We start from the raw sequence: 17,215 nt of genomic DNA on the forward strand, positions 1-17,215 counted from the left end.
ATTCAATTGTAGATAAGGATTCATCAATGATCACATCCATCTCTTGATAAACCTCTTCAAAGTCTCCAACCATGATATGCTTTGGAGGTTGTACACCCTCTTCAACATCAAATTTAAGCTTTACTGAGGGAGGTTCCATGATTCTACATTCCCATGGACTTTCAACATCTCCTAAATCTTCAACTATTTCTTCCACTTCTTCAACAATCATAGCTTCCTTCAATGTCTCCAATACAAAATCACACTCCTTATTCTCCACCAGAGTTTCTAATCTCTCCTTCATGCTACACTCTTCTATTGATTCTCCATAATTGGCAATGGAAGTGCCTTGAGTGCATGAGTATCGGGAGGCTAAAGTGTTTACTACCTTGATTAAGGTGGCCGTGGATTCTAGTACCTCCCTTTTCATCTCTTCTTGCCTTTGAAGGAATAAAGTGAGAGAATCAACCATTGGGACTTAGGGTGGATAGGAGGGTTCATTATTTGAGAGGAAGGGTTCATAATAGAAAGGTGGTTCTTCTTGGTGGAAATATGGAGGTGGTGTGTATGAAATTTGTGGTCATTGGGAGTAATTATATTGGAACGTGGGTGGTTCTATAGGTTTCCTCTCATAATGTTCACAAGGATGTGGTAAAGGTGATTGGTTATATGATGGATGAGGGTCATAGGAAGGTATTTGGTGAAAAAGGGCTTGTGAGTATGGTTGAGGGCTATGTTGAAGAGGGGATTCATAGGCATATAGGGGTGGTTGTTGACAACCAAAATGAGGATCACCACATCCATTAGATTGATATGTATTAGGAGTGGAATTATACCTATAAGAGACCGGAGGAGGTTGTTGCCAAGAAGGTCGTCCATAAGCTTGAGGCTCCTCCCACCTTTGATTGTTCCATCCTTGATGCTTGTTCTCATTGTAATCTCCACTTCCCACAACATAGTTGTAACCGAACTCATAGGCAAAAAGGTGAGAATTCATAGTGAAAATAGGAAATCAAAATCAAAAGCTAATAAAAAATAATGAAACAAAGTCCTAAGACTAGCAAAAACTAACAAGTAATCCAAAAATCAATCTATTCACAATATTAACATATGTATAATAACAAATAACAAGGCACACAATTGCAATTCCCCGGCAACGGCGCCATTTGGTGAGAAGAAATTTTGTATGGTCTAGAATTTTACCAATAAATTCTCATTGCAAGTATAGTGCTAAACCAACAAATAATCCTCAATTAAAAATTAGTTTGTCACAAGTGCAAACCCCAATAAAAATAACCGAAGTATTTGAACCTTGGTTCGTCTCTCAAGGAATTGCAGGGAAGTGTTCATGTTATTGGTTATGGGACAAGTATTTTTGGGGTTTTGAATAAGAGACGAGAAAAGTAAATTGCAAGAAAGTAAATAGAAACTCAAATAATAAAAAGATCTTGGCAAGGGTTGATGGTTAAGGATCTTTATCCTTGTTACTAACCACAACATGATAATTGCAAGGATTAATCCCATTAAGTCATCCTCTAACAAGTGAAGAAAAGTCAAAGGAGCTACATTAATCCCAATCCATAAGTCTTAGCCACTCACTAATTGACTTAGTGAAAACTAGTGTCAATGGACACCAATTATCAATCACTTGGACATTAGCAACTCAATTTTAGCTAAGTTACCATCCCAAGCCAAGAACATGAAAATCTACTCTAACATCCTTCCAAGCATTTTGTCAAACACTCGGAAGGCACAAAAGGAAAGCAAGATAAAATTGCAAGATATATAAATCTACAACTACCAATTGCAAGGAAATTAACAACAACAGCTCAAATCAACAACAAAAGAAACCAAACATAAATTGTATTAAAGGAGAATAGAAGAAACAACAGTGCATCAACAACAAAGTAAACAAATACAAGGAGTGAAATACTAAACTAGGAAAGTAAAGGTAAAGGAATAAGAAATTAGAAAGGAAAAGTAAATCAAAGCATGAATTAAACCTAGATCTAAGAAATCCTAATCTACATCTAACCTAATTTTAGAGTGAAGAGAGAGCTTCTCTCTCTAGAAACTAACTAAAGCATGATGAAAACTAAACTATGTGCTTCCCCCCTTGACCCCTCTTGAATTCTGCCTGTAATAACCTCAGAAATGAGTTGGATTTGGGCCTGGGAAGCTCAAAAATTGCCCCTAGCATTTTCACTTTAATGAGGTCACGTGCGAGCTGCGACGCTTACGCATGGGTCACGCGTATGCGTCAATTGGCATTTTTACTTCCCACGCGTACACGTCGCCATGTGACTTCATCTCCACGCGTGCGCGTCTGTGACGCGTGCGCATCGATGTATGCACTCCAAGTCCTTGTTTTTCCATGAATTCTCCATTTTGCATGCTTTTCTCTTCACTCCTTTGATCCATTCCTATCCTTTTCAACCTGAATTCACTAACAAACGCATCAAGGCCTCTAGTGGAATCAAAGGTGAATTAAAATTAGCAAATTAAATGCCTAAAAAGAATGTTTTCACTCTTAAGCACAAATTAGGAGAGAGTCATGAAACCATGCCATTTCATTGAATAAATGTGATAAAAGGTGATAAAATCCCCTAAATTAAGCACAAGATTGGGGTTTATTATACCACCGGATACATAAACACCACAGACACTTAACTGGGTGAACCTTTCAGATTGTGATTCAGCTTTGATAGAATCCCTAGCCAGTGGTGTCTAGAGTTCTTAAGCATACTCTTTTGTTTTGGATCACGACTTTAACTGCTCAGTCTCAAGCTTTTCACTTGACACCTTCACACCACAAGCATTTAGTTAGGGAGGAGCTCATTTGAACTGTTAGGCCAAGATTTTGTTTCTTTTAGGCCCTCCTAACCATTGATGCTCAAAGCCTTGGATCCTTGCTCTTGCCTTTTGGTTTAAAGAGCTATTGGCTTTTTCCTTTTCTTTTGCTTTTTTTTTCCGCTTCTTTCTTTTTCTTTTTCTTTCGTTTAGCTGTTTTTTCTTACTTCAAGAATCAATTTTTTTGGATTTTTTTTATTACCAATAATACTTCTCCTTTTTTATCATTCTTTCATGAGCCGACGTTCTTAACTCCAACATCAAATATGCACTTTTTATTCATACATTCAGAAAGTAAAAGCAATGCCACCAAATCAAATAATTGAACTATCTTATGATATAACTCGAAATTCAAGTATCTCCCTATTCTTTTTCAAATAAAATTTTCTTTCAAGCAAGGTGAGAGATATATGGAATATTTCATAGCTTTAAGACATAAATAAAGATGATCATGCACTAAAAATAGATAATAAAATAAAATACATGGAAAACAGAAAAATAACATAGGTAAGGGGATTAAGAGAACGTGGCTGATTCACCCGAAAATCGTCTCTCAACAATTTTCTACCGGCAAGTGTACCGGATTATCGTCAAGTAAAAACTCACTGTAGAGTGAGGTCGAATCCCACAGGGATTGGTTGGTTGATCAATGTTAATTGGAGAATTGTTCTAGTTGAGCGAAATCAGAATTGATTTGGAATTGCAGAAAGTAAAATTGGCGGGAAACTTAAGTTGCAAGAAATTAAAGAGACAGAAATTAAATTGCAGAATATAAATGGCAGAATCTTAAATTGCAAGAAATTAAATGGGAATGGAGATTAAGCATGAAATTAAAGAAGCAAAAAGTAAAAGAATGGGTAGATCAGAGATGGGGAAGCTCATTGGGGTCAGGAGATGTGAGAATTCTCCGGATCAAATTCATTTTCATCTCTTTCTCAATCAATGCATTCATTGATCTCCTTGGAAATCTTAAGTGATTAGATCCCAATTCCTTGGCAATCTAATCTCTCTAAGCATAAACAATTGCCCAATTCCTTGATTTAAGTGCTCATGGGAAGAGATGAAGTTTGGTCACTGATTATACCACACAAATTCATAGATCAGAGTATTGGTAGGATTACATGTCACTATATCCATCCAAACCCCAATCTAATCCATTGTGAGAAAGTAATTCTAGCATGATCTCCTCATTCCTCTTCCAAGGTTCGAGGAGATCCAATTATGAATAGCTTCTTTTCCAAGATAACTATCCAATTGGATGAAGAACAAAAGCTTTCTAGTAAAATCAAGAGAAAAGAAAGAAGAAGAAGAATGAAAACTAGTATTGATCCATTGAATTTACACAGAGCTCCCTAACCCAATGAAACGGGTTCAGTTGTTCATAGCTCTCAAAATGGAAAATGAAATTGAAAAATACATTCAGGAAATTCAAATCAACCGAAAAGTGAAAATTGCCGTAAAAAGTAAAAGTGGGCAAAAGGTCCTCCTAACTTAAATTCTAAGCTATTTATACACTTTCTTCCATTCATCTTCAATATCTGAATTGGCCTTTTGGCCTTGATGGAATTGGGTTGAAATGGCTCCAATTGGTTTCCCTTGCTGTTGAGAAGAGATCTGTTTGAATTATAAGTTCTGGTGCTTCAAGTTGGAGTCAACGTTTGAGGGCCAACGTTGACTCAAACGCCTTTCAAAAAAAAATCAGATGAATCTGCTGTCATTGGCGTTTGACTCAACGTTGGAGGGCCAACGTTCTGCTTTCCACGCGTACGTGTGCACCATGCGTGCGCGTGAAGTCTGTGATTATGCTTCTTCACGCGTGCGCATACACCAGGCTTACGCGTGCAGGCTGTGATTTTGCTTAGTCACGCGTGCACGTATACCACGCTTTTTTACATGCTTACGCGTGCTGATAAACTAATGACATGTCATCATGTCATATTTTTCTATACTTTTTCATACAAGAAATTGATGATTAGTGCTTGAATATTGAATGCTTTTGTGCTTAAATGGTATATTTCTTTGATCTTTTGATTTGATGAACTTTGTAGGAAATAAGTAGAAAAAGAAGCAAAGAAGCACAAATTAAGCTCAATTAGGCTCAATAGGAGCAAAGAGGATTTGCAACCCTGACCTCTTCACACTCCAACAAGAATAACTCGAGCTACAAAGCTCCAAATGAGGTGATTCAAGTGGCATTGGAAACTAGTAATCTAGAGCTTTCCAAGCATATATGGCACTGCATAATGGACACTAAATCTGAGGGAGAAAATGTACCCCGAAAGTGCAAAGATAAACATAGTATCAACCTGCAGTAAGGCCAACTGACCTCTTCACTCTCCAAGGAGGATAACTTGAGCTGTAGAGCTTCAAATGATGCGCTTTCAAATACACTGGAAAGTAGACATCCAGAGCTTTCCAACGATATATAATAGTATGGGGTGAATATTACGTTTGGGCCTCAGAAGCCGGTGCTAACGTTGCACTCCAAAACAGCGTTCAATAAGTGAACGCCACGTTCACTAAGTGAATGTTTTCGGCCTCTAAAACAGCATGACCATGCCTTCTTCAAATGACCATAACTTGAGCTATAGATGTCCAATTGATGCGCTTCTAGTTGCGTTGGAAAGCTGATATTCAGAGCTTTCCAACGATATATAGCAATCTATATTTGGCATGAAATTGAAGTACAAGTGATAGGCATTTTTAAGGCCCAAAAACCACACTCAGCAACGCTTTTGGGCTAGCGTTCACTTTGGAAGTGAACATGGAGTTCACTTTTCCTAACTTTTTCGTGATTCTCAAGCCTTAGGAAGGAAGCTCATGCCAAATGCACCAAAGGAGCAAAGGGTAGCGCTCAGAAAAGTGAACTTGGCGTTCACAAGGTCACCTTTTGCGTGACTTTCACCCTGGAGGCAAGCATAAGGAAGCACTCAACCAAGAGGGAGCGCTCAAATAGTGAACGTTCCATTCACTAAGAGAATGCCAGGGAGCAAAAAGTTGGCACGTGAGGAAGCATGCAAGCAAAGTGAACATGGAGTTCACAAAGTGAACTGAACGCTCCACTGTGAGCACCAATTGCATCCTAATCCACTTGAACCAAGCCAAACAATCCGGATCCACCCTCTCATTCAAATCCAAACCAACAAAAGCCCATTGGACATGACTCAAAGGCACAAGAAATAATTGGAATAGGAATTTCATTTGAATTGTAATTTGTTTTCAATTTCAATTTCATTTTCATTTTGTAAAGCCTATATAAAGGCATCTGTTTCATTTTCAAAAAGAAAGGCTGGCTCTAATAGAGAGCAGTAGGAGTAGGAGTAGAATAGAGAGCTCTCTTTTAAATTTTTCTTTTTGAATTTGAGAATTGAAAATCAGATATGGGTTTTCTTTTCTTTTCTGTTCATCTTCTTTCCTCTGCAATTTCTTTTCTGTTTTGATCGAGAGAGTAATTGAGCTCTTGGCTTTCTTTCTGTTTTTGCTATTTCATTGAAATTGTTAATTTCTCTTTAGGATTTCAAAATTGATCTAAGTATTCTTACTGTTTTGATTTTTCTGCACTTTTACATTTTTATTTTGGTACTTAATTGATCTGTTTCTGAATTTCCTCATCTGAGAGCTCTTTAGTTTACTGCACTTCACATTTTTCAGTTCTGTTTTAATTCCCAGCACCCAAATCCTTTTATTCTTCATGCAATTTAAGTTCCCTTGCAATTTATATTCAGCAATTTAAATTCCTTGCACTTTAAGCTTCAGTCATTTACATTTATTGCAATTTAAGTTTTAGCTCTTTTACTTTCTTGCACTTTAAGATTCAGCCAATTTACTTCTTCTGCACTTTTAATTCACTGCAATTTATCTTCTGCTAGTTCTATTTCACTCAATTCAACACTGTTAGCTTGACTAGACTAATCACCTCACTAAAGTTTCTTGATCCATCAATCCCTGTGGGATCGACCTCACTCTTATGAGATATTACTACTTGATGCGACCCGGTACACTTGCCGATGAGTGTGTGTGTGAAATCTAATTTTCAGCCATCATAAACCCCAATTTTGTGGTTTATCTTGTGCTTATTTTAGGGGATTTTACCACCTTTTTCCACATTTATTCAATGAAATATCATGGTTTTATAATTCTCCCTTAAATTGTGCTTAAGTGTAAAAACATGCTTTTTAGGCCCTTAAATTGGTGATTTTAATTCACTTTAATTCCATTCGATGCCTTGATGCGTTTGTTGAGTGATTTTAGATTCATAAGGCAAGTATTGGATGGAAAAAATAAAGAGAAAAGCATGCAAAAGGGAGAATTCATGAAGAAATGAACTTTTAGAGAATTGAGGGCCACGCGCACGCATCATGGACGCATACGTGTGCATTGGAGATTTTGCAAGCGACGCGCATGCGCCCTGCATGCTTACGCGTTGATAGGAGTTTTTGCCATCGACGCACACGTGTCACCCACGCGTACGCCTGACGCTCAGCACGTGACCCACTTAAAGTGAAATCGTTGGGGGGCAATTTCTAAGCTGCCTAGGCTCAAATCCAACTCGTTTCTGAGGGTATTTCATGCAAAATTCAAGCTTGAGCAAAGGGGGAGCACTTTGTTAGTCCTGATGAGCCTTTAGTTAGTTTTCTAGAGAGAGAAGCTCCCTCTTCTCTCTAGAATTAGGTTAGGATTAGGTTAATTTCTCTTAGATCTAGGCCTGATTTCTTGATTTCATCTTGTTTCCTTTACAATTTCTTGTTTCTACTACTTCATTTTCTAAGTTCTCTTGTTAATTTTATTTTTATGCCTCTTTTATGTTCATACACTCAAGTTGGATTTGGATTTGGATTCCTTTTAATGCAATTGATGTTTGATGTTCTCTTATTGATGATTTGAGTTGTTGATTTACTTTCCTTGCAATTGGTAGTTGATAGATTTATATTCCTTGAACTTATTTCCATGCTTTCTATTTATGCCTTCCAAGTGTTTGACAAAATGCTTGGTTGGATGTTAGAGTAGATCTTGAGCATTCTTAGCTTGGAAAGGGTAATTATGTAATCTTGAGTCATGAATACCTAACTCATGTTGGTGATTTAGAGTTGTTAGTTAATATGATTTCCATTGACTCTAATCTCTTGCTAATTCCATTAGTAAGTTGATTAGGAATTTTGGATTGAGATTAACTAGGATAAATTCTTGTTAATTATTGTTATTAGTGACTAGGATAGAAAGCCTATATTCTCAATCTTTGCCATGAATGTCTCTCTTTATTAGTTGCTTTCTTTAAATTGCCTGCTTGATTTACTCTTCTTGTCATTTAAATTCTTGTCATTTAATTTTATTGCCCCTTTATCAAACCAAACCCCCTTTCTTCCTTCATAGCCAATAATCATTCACTTCATTGCAATTCCTTGTGAGACGACCCGGAGTCTAAATACTTCGATTAATTTTCATTGGGGTTTGTACTTGTGACAACACCATATTTTTTCATGTGAGGATTCTTTGTTGGTTTAGAACTATACTTGCAACAAGATTTCATTTGTGAAATTCTAGACCGTGCAAGGAATCCGAACATCAAAATGGCGTCGTTGCCGGGGAGTTGCAATGGTGCTATGTTATTGGCTATTGTATATATTGTGAATAGCTTGATTTTTGGTTTGTTTGTCAGTTTTTGCTAGTTTTAGGATTTGGTTTCTTTGTTTCTTGTTAGCTTTTGTTTTTATTTTCTCTTATCACCATGAATTCTCATCACTTTGGCTATGAGTTTGGTTCAAACTATGTTGTAGGAGATGGAAGCTTTAATGATAGCATGCGTCAAGGATTTGGAGATTAAAGTTTGACAAGAGTGCTTGGCGATATGACTACTCTCCTCATGGAGATGCGCAAGGACCAAAAGGCATTTTATGCCATCCAAGTCGTTCAAGCGCCACCCCAACATGATTACTCTTCGGATTCTTATGGGTACAATCCAAATCCTAATGCATACCAATCTAATGTATGTGATGACCCTTATTGTGATTGTCAACCACAACCACCACATACATATGAACCCCCTCCTCAATATAGCCCTCCACCATACTCACAAGCCTCATACCACCATTAACCTCCACATGATCCTAACTCATACACACCATACCAACCACCATATGAACCATATATAGAGCCACCACCATTCCAACACCAATACTCCCAAGAACCACAAATTCCATATACACCACCTCAAGACTTTCACCAATATGAACCACCTTCCAACTACAATGCCTTTCTCTCAAACAATGAACCCTCTCTTCCACCACCACCTTCATCGGAAGACCTAATGCGAGAGCAACAAGAACTTCTAGCTAGGTGTATGCATCATGAAGAAGCGTTCAAGAAGCTAGAAGCCAAGATGGCTATCATAACGAAAGCCGTTAGCAACATGGTCTCATCCCGCCTAAGCCTATGTGATCAAGGCACTCCCATTGTTGAATGTGGAGAAGCAACCAAAGATTTTTGCAAAGAGGTGATTTTGGAGCTCCAAGGTGAAGAAGAGGAGTTAAAGCAAGAAATGCAACAAGAGGAGGAGGTAGAGATTATTGAACAAGAGGAAGTAGTGGTTGGGTATTTAGGATATGTTGAGTACATAAAGGAATCTCAAGTAGAGGAACCTTCTCCCATGAAGTGTGAAATTGGTGTTAAGGAGGAGAGTGCACAACCTCTAAGGCACAATGTGATTGGAGAAGTGGAAGAAGTGGTACAAGCAATAAGCGCTCCTATCTATGATGATTTCGCATCAACATATGATCCTTTTGAGCTTGATGAGTCCTTTCCCACTATGCTTGGAATTGATGAGGAGGTAGACCTCACTAAACCACCCATTTATGATTTGAGTGATGGGGAATAGCTTGAAGAACTCGGTAAAGAAGCATGGGAACTTGAGGGAGTTTGGCAAGAAGTAAAGCTTGAAGAACCTTGCCAAGTGATGGACACCTCTAGAAGAGGATGGATGGGAGTGGAACGCACCTTATCAAAACCGTTGGGAACTCCTCCACCTAGGTTGTCATCTAATCCTTCATTTGAGTGGGTAAAACTTCTAACTCTTAGCTTTATTATCCAACTTAAATTTGGTTTGCTTGAAACGGATGGCCAACTTAGGGCGCTTTGTGGAATTAAGCGTAAGAGGAGGATATTTAGTGGTTGGCGTTGTAAGTCTAGGCTCATTATGGTGGGAAGCTTAAAATTGAGGAGCATGGATTGGTGTACAACTCAATTGGATGGGTCTAGGAGGGTAGTTTGGTGCCTTCATGAGAATTCATCTCTCTTGCCACCTGGAGGAAATCACCATGATCAACTCAAGGACGGGTGTGAAAACAAAGTGTGGGATCCCGGATCGCACAAGGAAGATCAACTGTGGGAGCCCATGGTTTGTGGAGAACTTCATCAAAGCTTGGAGTTATTAACTTTGAATGATGAAGCACAATGGAAGTCCAAGCATTGGTGGATGTTCAAGGATGGATTCAAGCACAAGTCACCTTGATGAGGAGCTCCCCGTAAGTCCAACTTAAGGACAATAAACAAAAGTGCTAGGTGGGAGACAATCCACCATGGTAAACTCTTTCCTTTTTCTCTTTTGTAAATATTGGTAAAATTAGTTTAATTTTATGTTTCGTTTGGTTTGTTGAGTTTATTTGGGAGTCTAGTAGGTTAAATAAGGTTTTATAATGTTTTAGTAGTTGTTTGGAGGTTTGGAATGCTTGGTTTGGTGCAAAAACATTGAAAAATTTTGAAAAACAGAGCACCAAACAATGCGTATGCGTGATTCAAGTATTTCTAACCATCCATGCGCACGCGTCATGAACACGTACACGTGGATTGCATATTTTCACCCCCAAGCCATTTTTCCAAGGGTTGCGCAAACAGCGCGCGCGCACTGTGCCTTTTGCGCAAAGCTGGTCACGCGTACGTGCACCTCACGCATACGCGTCGCTCTCGAAATAACCCATCGACGCGCACGCGTGCCTCGCGCGTACACTTCGCGCCCATTTCACCATAGTGATGCGCACGCGTGGCCTGCCCTGTATCAACCATCTTCTTTTCTTCTTTTCTTTCCATTTCTTTCCTTCTTCTCTCTTCTCTTCCTTTCTTTCCACCCTTCAAACATCATCCAACACTACCAAACACCATATAACACCATTTCTTTTAGTAGCTTGTTAGTTTAATTTTTGTCTAATTTTTATTTTCCATTATAAGTGTTGGATTACTAATCTTGTTTACTATTTTACTGCTGCTTATTACTAATAGGATGTTAGTCTAACATCATTGTTGTTAATTATCTTTGTTGGATTTCTTTGTTGAGGTTATATTTGGTTACTTGGTTTGGAACTTTTCATGCTTAATATTTTTGAATACCAAGTACATGTTACATTGCCTTCATGCATCTTAACTCTTTGAATTGTACATTTTGGCCACCATGCATTCATCATCCATTGTTAGGCAATTGTACATTATCAATGCATTTTTTTAAGGATGCTTGTTCTGATTGAGCATCACCTATTTCATGCCTTGAGATTTGTGGAATTGTGTAATTGGATCGAAAGCTTACATAGTGACATATTTTTTAGCTTTCCATGCTTTGTGGACCATGCTTGCTATGTGATTGATTTTAACTCTTACATCTCTTTTTCTAAGTTTCATAGCATCCATGTCTTCCACCTCTATGTCAATTAGGTGTTACAACAACTTCAATATGTGTCATTGTTTGATGTGTGAGCTCTCCGTACCATTTTGTTCACCAAGTTACTTATACATCAATCAATGTCCATTAATTATCCAATTTCACAATTGCTTGACTTTTGGCTTGAATGCTTTCATGCTTCTTTATTACTTGTTTGGTTGTCTTAGCCTACAAGTTTAAAGCATCCCAAGCACACTAGATTGAGTGAAGTGTATGCTTTCTTTTGTATAATTGTGACATAGCTTTTAAAGCTAGTATGTGTGTTCTAAACCGCATGCAACTTAGAATGCACACACCTATTTTTCATTAATGTCACACTAATTCACTCACTCCATTCTAGTGAGTTACCTCGTTCCAACAATTTACACTTCCTTGCTTTTTATTTTCTTATCTTACGGTGTTATTTTCTATTTTTCATGACTGATGCACCATAAGCAAAAATGGAAGCGGGAAGAAGAACACGCAGCACCGGTTGACCTACCAGCTGAAGGTAGTGATGACAAGTCATCTTATGCTAGCTTTTCAAGAATTTTTCACTTGTTTCATTAGGTTTTATGCACTTTCTTGCATTAGAAGTAAGTAATTTGGAGTGGATTTGCATGATTTTGTTAAATCAATCAACCATCCTTTATTTGACACTAAATCATGAGGTTTAAGCTAAATTTAATTGGTTTTTGAATGATTTATAAACCTTATGAATTTGGTGGTACTTTGATTAGTTGTTTTGATTACTTGTAGGTGAAGAAATGGTTGAAAAAGGAATTTTTTGGCATGCTTTTGAAGTAAAAGCACGCTTGGGACCTTAGGCCATGCTTTGGAAAGCGTGACCTAAGGAAACGCGTGGTGCATCAACCAAGCACCCAAGGAACAAGGCATGAAGCGCCACTTTGCCAAGGAAATAAAAATTGGCCAAAATGTTGAAGCAAGGGCTCGAACTAGGAGCCTCAAGCCAAAGAGAAAAGGCGCTACACCAAAGCACAAGGCGCTCAGTTAAAACCTCTTCACTGAGCGCTACCTTGTGAGAAGAAAAGTGGCGCTGAATTGCTCCCAGCAAGGCTCAAAGAGGGGACCTCCTCACAAGCAAAGGGCGCTCAGTTAAAACTTCCTCACTGAGCGCTAGTTCAACAACAAGGCTGCCCAAGGAAGTGTGTCACGCAACATAGGAGGGCCAAGGACACAAGCATGGGCGCTCAGTTACCTTAAAGTAACTGAACGCTACCTTGGAGCTAGCACCATGACCAATTTCACAAATTTGGAGCGCTCAGTTAACTTAGTTAACTGAACGCTCCCCTGGAGGTGCACCATGGGTTCAACTTTTATTCAATTGCCATTTTGGATCCAATTCTTCACCAAATGAGAAGCCCACTCCAAATTCTAAAATCAAAAATAGAAAGTGTATAAATAGGATTTAGTTTGATTTAGAGAGGACCTTTTTTACACACCCTTACTCTCACTTTTGAATTTGGATTGATTTTGAGCTTTGAATTGGGAATTGGGATTGAGAGCTGAGTTCTCTCCTCCTTGTTCTCACTTTAGCATTTTCTACTTTCTGTCTTTGAATTGTGGATAGAGATTGAAGGATTTCTGTTTCAATCCTTGATCTACAATTCATCTTTGTTTTCTTCTGCATAATTCTAAGGAATTGTGAATTGAAATTAGCTTTCTGATTTCATTTTCATTGCTTCTGCTACATTTGCTATCTTCTCTTGGAATTTGAATTAAGATTGAAGAGCATCATTGATTCTAAGTTTGAGAATCACCTTTCACCTCTCTTTTCAATTGTTCCAAGGAGTGGATCTGAGTTTCCTTTACTGTTTTACATTTTCTTTTCTTTTGCAAAATCGTTCTCTACTAGATCAAGGAAGGAATTGAGATCTAGACTTGTTTTCTAGTCTCATTGAGTCTCTGAGCTCTTGAATTTCTTTCATAGATCTTGCAATTGAGTTGAATCTACTTTCTGCTTTGTTCTTCAAGCAATTTTCCATTTCTGTTTAGATCTGCTGCACTTAATTCATCTTCTTTACTTTCTGTTGTTAAATTCTAAATCCCAGCATCCCATACCCCTTTATTATTCAAGCAATTTACATTTCTTGCAATTTAAGTTTCAGCCATTTACATTTCTTGCACTTTAAGTTTCAGTCATTTACTTTTCTTGCAATTTAAGATTCAGCTCTTTTACTGCTTCTGCTCTTTAATTTACTATCAATTCTCCCTCTCCCTTTTAATTTCATGCAATTTACATTTTGTTGGTTACAATTCACTCAAATCATCAATTGTTTGCTTAACTAAATCAACCACCTAATTGAAATTGCTCAATCTTTCAATCCCTGTGGGATCGACCTCACTCATATGAGTAATTACTACTTGATGCGACCCGGTACACTTGCCGGTGAGTATTAGGTGTTGGAATTTCGGTTCCAACCCATCAAGTTTTTGGCGCCGTTGCCGGGGGTTGATTAGATTGACAATTATTAAGTAAAGTGGTGGTCTAGATTAAGCACTTTTTCTTTATTTTTTGTTTATTTCCTTTGTTTTTAACTAGCACACTAACTATTTGAGACTTTGTCTCTACTAACTCTCACTGCACTCAAGCTACAGGGTGCTCTTGTGTTTCTTGTTGTTTTGGTTTTATGACAGAGGCAAGGAGGAAGGCCCTTACTTTCTGTGAAGCTGACGAAAGAACCCTCTAAAGGATAAGAAGAGAAGCGAGAGGGAAAGGAATTGTTGGAGAGGAGGAACTTTTTGAAGAAAAATTTCATGAAATGGAGGAACACTCAACAAATCCAACAAATCCACCAGTAGGAATGGCCAACAACAATGGTCAACCACAGAGGAGAGTATTGGCTTCATACACATTTGCTAATCCAAGGCATTATGGGAGTAGCATCCTTACGCCAAATGTCAATGCAAATAACTTTGAATTGAAGCCCCAACTCATCACCTTGGTACAGAACAATTATTCATATGGAAGAAGCCCTTTGGAGGATCCAAACCAACACTTATCCACCTTCCTTAGGATTTGTGACACAGTGACGTCTAATAGTGTGCATCCAGAAACATAAAAATTGCTGTTGTTCCCATTCTCATTAAGGGACAAAGTTGCCCAATAGCTTGAAACCTTTCCACAAGGAAGCATCACTAGCTGGGAGGATCTAGTGAATAAATTTTTGGCCAAGTTCTACCCCCTCAAAGGATCATCAGGCTTAAGACTGAGGTGCAAACTTTCACACAAATGGATGCTGAATCTCTCTATGAGGCATGGGAGAATTACAAGGCCCTAATTAGAAAATGTCCCCCTGAGATGTTTAATGAATGGGACGTCCTTCAAAACTTCTATGAAGGTTTGACTATGAAGGCTCAGGAAGCACTAGATCATTCAGCAGGTGGCTTCTTACAATTGATCAAAACCTCATTGATATGGTGGCAAACAATTAATACTTCTTTGGCCATCAAAGACAACGCCAACCATCACAAAGGAAAGGAGTGCTAGAGTTAGAAGGAGTAGACACAATCCTAGCTCAACACAAGATAATGCAGCAGCAAATCCAACAATTTGAGCAAATGGCTAAAAGGATTGATAGCCTCTAAGTTGCAGCAGTGAATACAAGCCAACCATCAACCACATGGGGGCAAAATGAAGAAAATCAAGAAGATCAGCAGCAAGAACAGATTCAATATGTGAACAACCAAGGCTCAGGCCAAAATGAGGTTTATGGTAACACCTACAATCCATCCTGGAAGAACCATCCAAACATAAGATGGGGAGATAACCACACTCAAAACCAGCAACCATGGCAAAGAAATTCAAACCAAAACAACTCAAGAAATAAACAGAACCACAACCAGCAAAACACTAACCCCAATCCATATAGAAAACCCCAAAACAACCACCTAAATTCCAGCTACTATCCACCTAATAACCAAACCACTAACCAAAACACCTACCATCAACCTTCAACATCTCACAACCAACCACAAGCATCACAAGACACTCAAAGAATCTCCAACTTTGAGATGTTGATAGAAAAGATGCTGAAGAACCAAGAGATAACAAGTAAGAATCAGGAAGCCTCAATAAGAAACATAGAGAGGCAGATGGGGCAACTATCCAAGCAAGTTGTAATTGAAAGGCCAACAAGCTCACTCCCAAGTGATACCATCCCAAATCCTAAAGAGGAATGCAAAGCCATCCAACTGAGGAGTGGAAAGACCTTGGTGAGTAACAAAGAATATAACAAGAGGCCTATGGACAATGACAAAGCTAGCAGCAAGCATGGTGAAGCTAGCAACAAGGAAGAGATGACAAAAAGCAAACAAGCTCAAGAGAAGCCTAAAGAAAAATATGACCAACCACAAGATCCAAGGAAAGGGAAGCAAGTAATGGAGGAAGCATCTCAAGGGCAAAAGCAGGTAGTGAAGGCTTTCACAACCCCCTTGCCATGTCCTCAGAGGTTCAACAAGGAAACTAAGGATCAACACTTCCCCAAATTCCTTGACATCTTCAAGAAGTTGGAGATCAATATCCCCCTGGCTGAAGCATTAGAGAAGATGCCTCTATATGCAAAATTCTTGAAGGAGCTCATTAACAAAAAGAGAAGCTGGCATGAGAAGGAAACCATTATGCTCACACAAGAGTGCAGTGCTATAATTCAAAGAGGTCTCCCACCAAAGCTCAAAGATCCTGGGAGCTTTTTCTTACCTTGCACCATCGGCAATATGACCATAAAAAGGGCACTGTGTGACTTAGGGGCTAGCATTAACTTAATCCCCTATTCTATGATGAGGAAGCTATGCATAGAGGAGGTAAAGCCCACACAGATGTCACTAGAGCTCGTGGAAAAATCATTGGTGTTTCCCAAAAGAGTAATTGAAAACCTTTTGGTCAAGGTGGATAAGTTCATATTTCCTGCAGACTTTGTGATTTTAGATCTAAGAAAAGAAGGAAATGAATCCATTATCTTAGGAAGACCATTCTTGGCCACAGTAAGAGCCATCATAGATGTTGAACAAGGAGAGCTGACTCTAAGGGTACATGATGAAAGCATTACTCTGAATATCTTTCCAGAAGCACAGCATAATGATGAAAAGGAAAAATGCATGGAGGTTGATAAAGAAGACTTGCAGTGGAAGGAAGAAACCAACAAGACACTCATTAATCTTCCTCCAAGGCAAGTGACAAGCAGCAAGGCAGGTCAAGAGGATAATGAAACTGCACTGAATGATGAGAAGAAGCAAGAAGGAAGTGAGGTGTTACCACAGAGAAGACAGATTCCAAAACACAGCTCACTGTCAAGGGAGAAAAATCATCAAGAAAAGGGAAGAAAATCAAGAAAAAGGGTCCATGAGGGTGGAAGAATAAAAAGATCCCAAGTGAAGGATTTTCAAAGGGAGACAAAGTGCTGTTAATTTACCAACAGCTGGGGGCAAATCAACAAATTGATGATTATTACATTATCAATAGAGTACTCTCACTAGAGCATGCAGAGATTGAACATCAAAGCACTGGAAGGAAGCTTACTGTGAAGGGAGACAAGCTGAGACATCACAGTCATCAACCACCCTAATAAGGGTCCAATGTCAAGCTAGTGACAATAAAAGAGCGCTACATGGGAGGCAACCCATGATTTAATATTCTTGTTTAGATTTTAATTTCAATAATCAATGGTCCTTTTAGCATGAATTTGA

The 17,215-nt window shown here is 38.5% G+C and overlaps 1 protein-coding gene across 1 annotated transcript; it reads left to right on the forward strand.

The window, feature by feature from the left end:
• On the forward strand, positions 15,560-16,936 carry LOC107611105. Its single transcript, XM_016313067.1, has 2 exons — positions 15,560-15,940; positions 16,418-16,936. The coding sequence occupies exons 1-2, from the start codon at positions 15,560-15,562 to the stop codon at positions 16,934-16,936; spliced, it is 900 nt and encodes a 299-aa protein (XP_016168553.1).

This window comes from Arachis ipaensis, chromosome B08 (assembly GCF_000816755.2).
Source record: "Arachis ipaensis cultivar K30076 chromosome B08, Araip1.1, whole genome shotgun sequence".
Taxonomy (NCBI): Eukaryota; Viridiplantae; Streptophyta; class Magnoliopsida; order Fabales; family Fabaceae; genus Arachis; species Arachis ipaensis.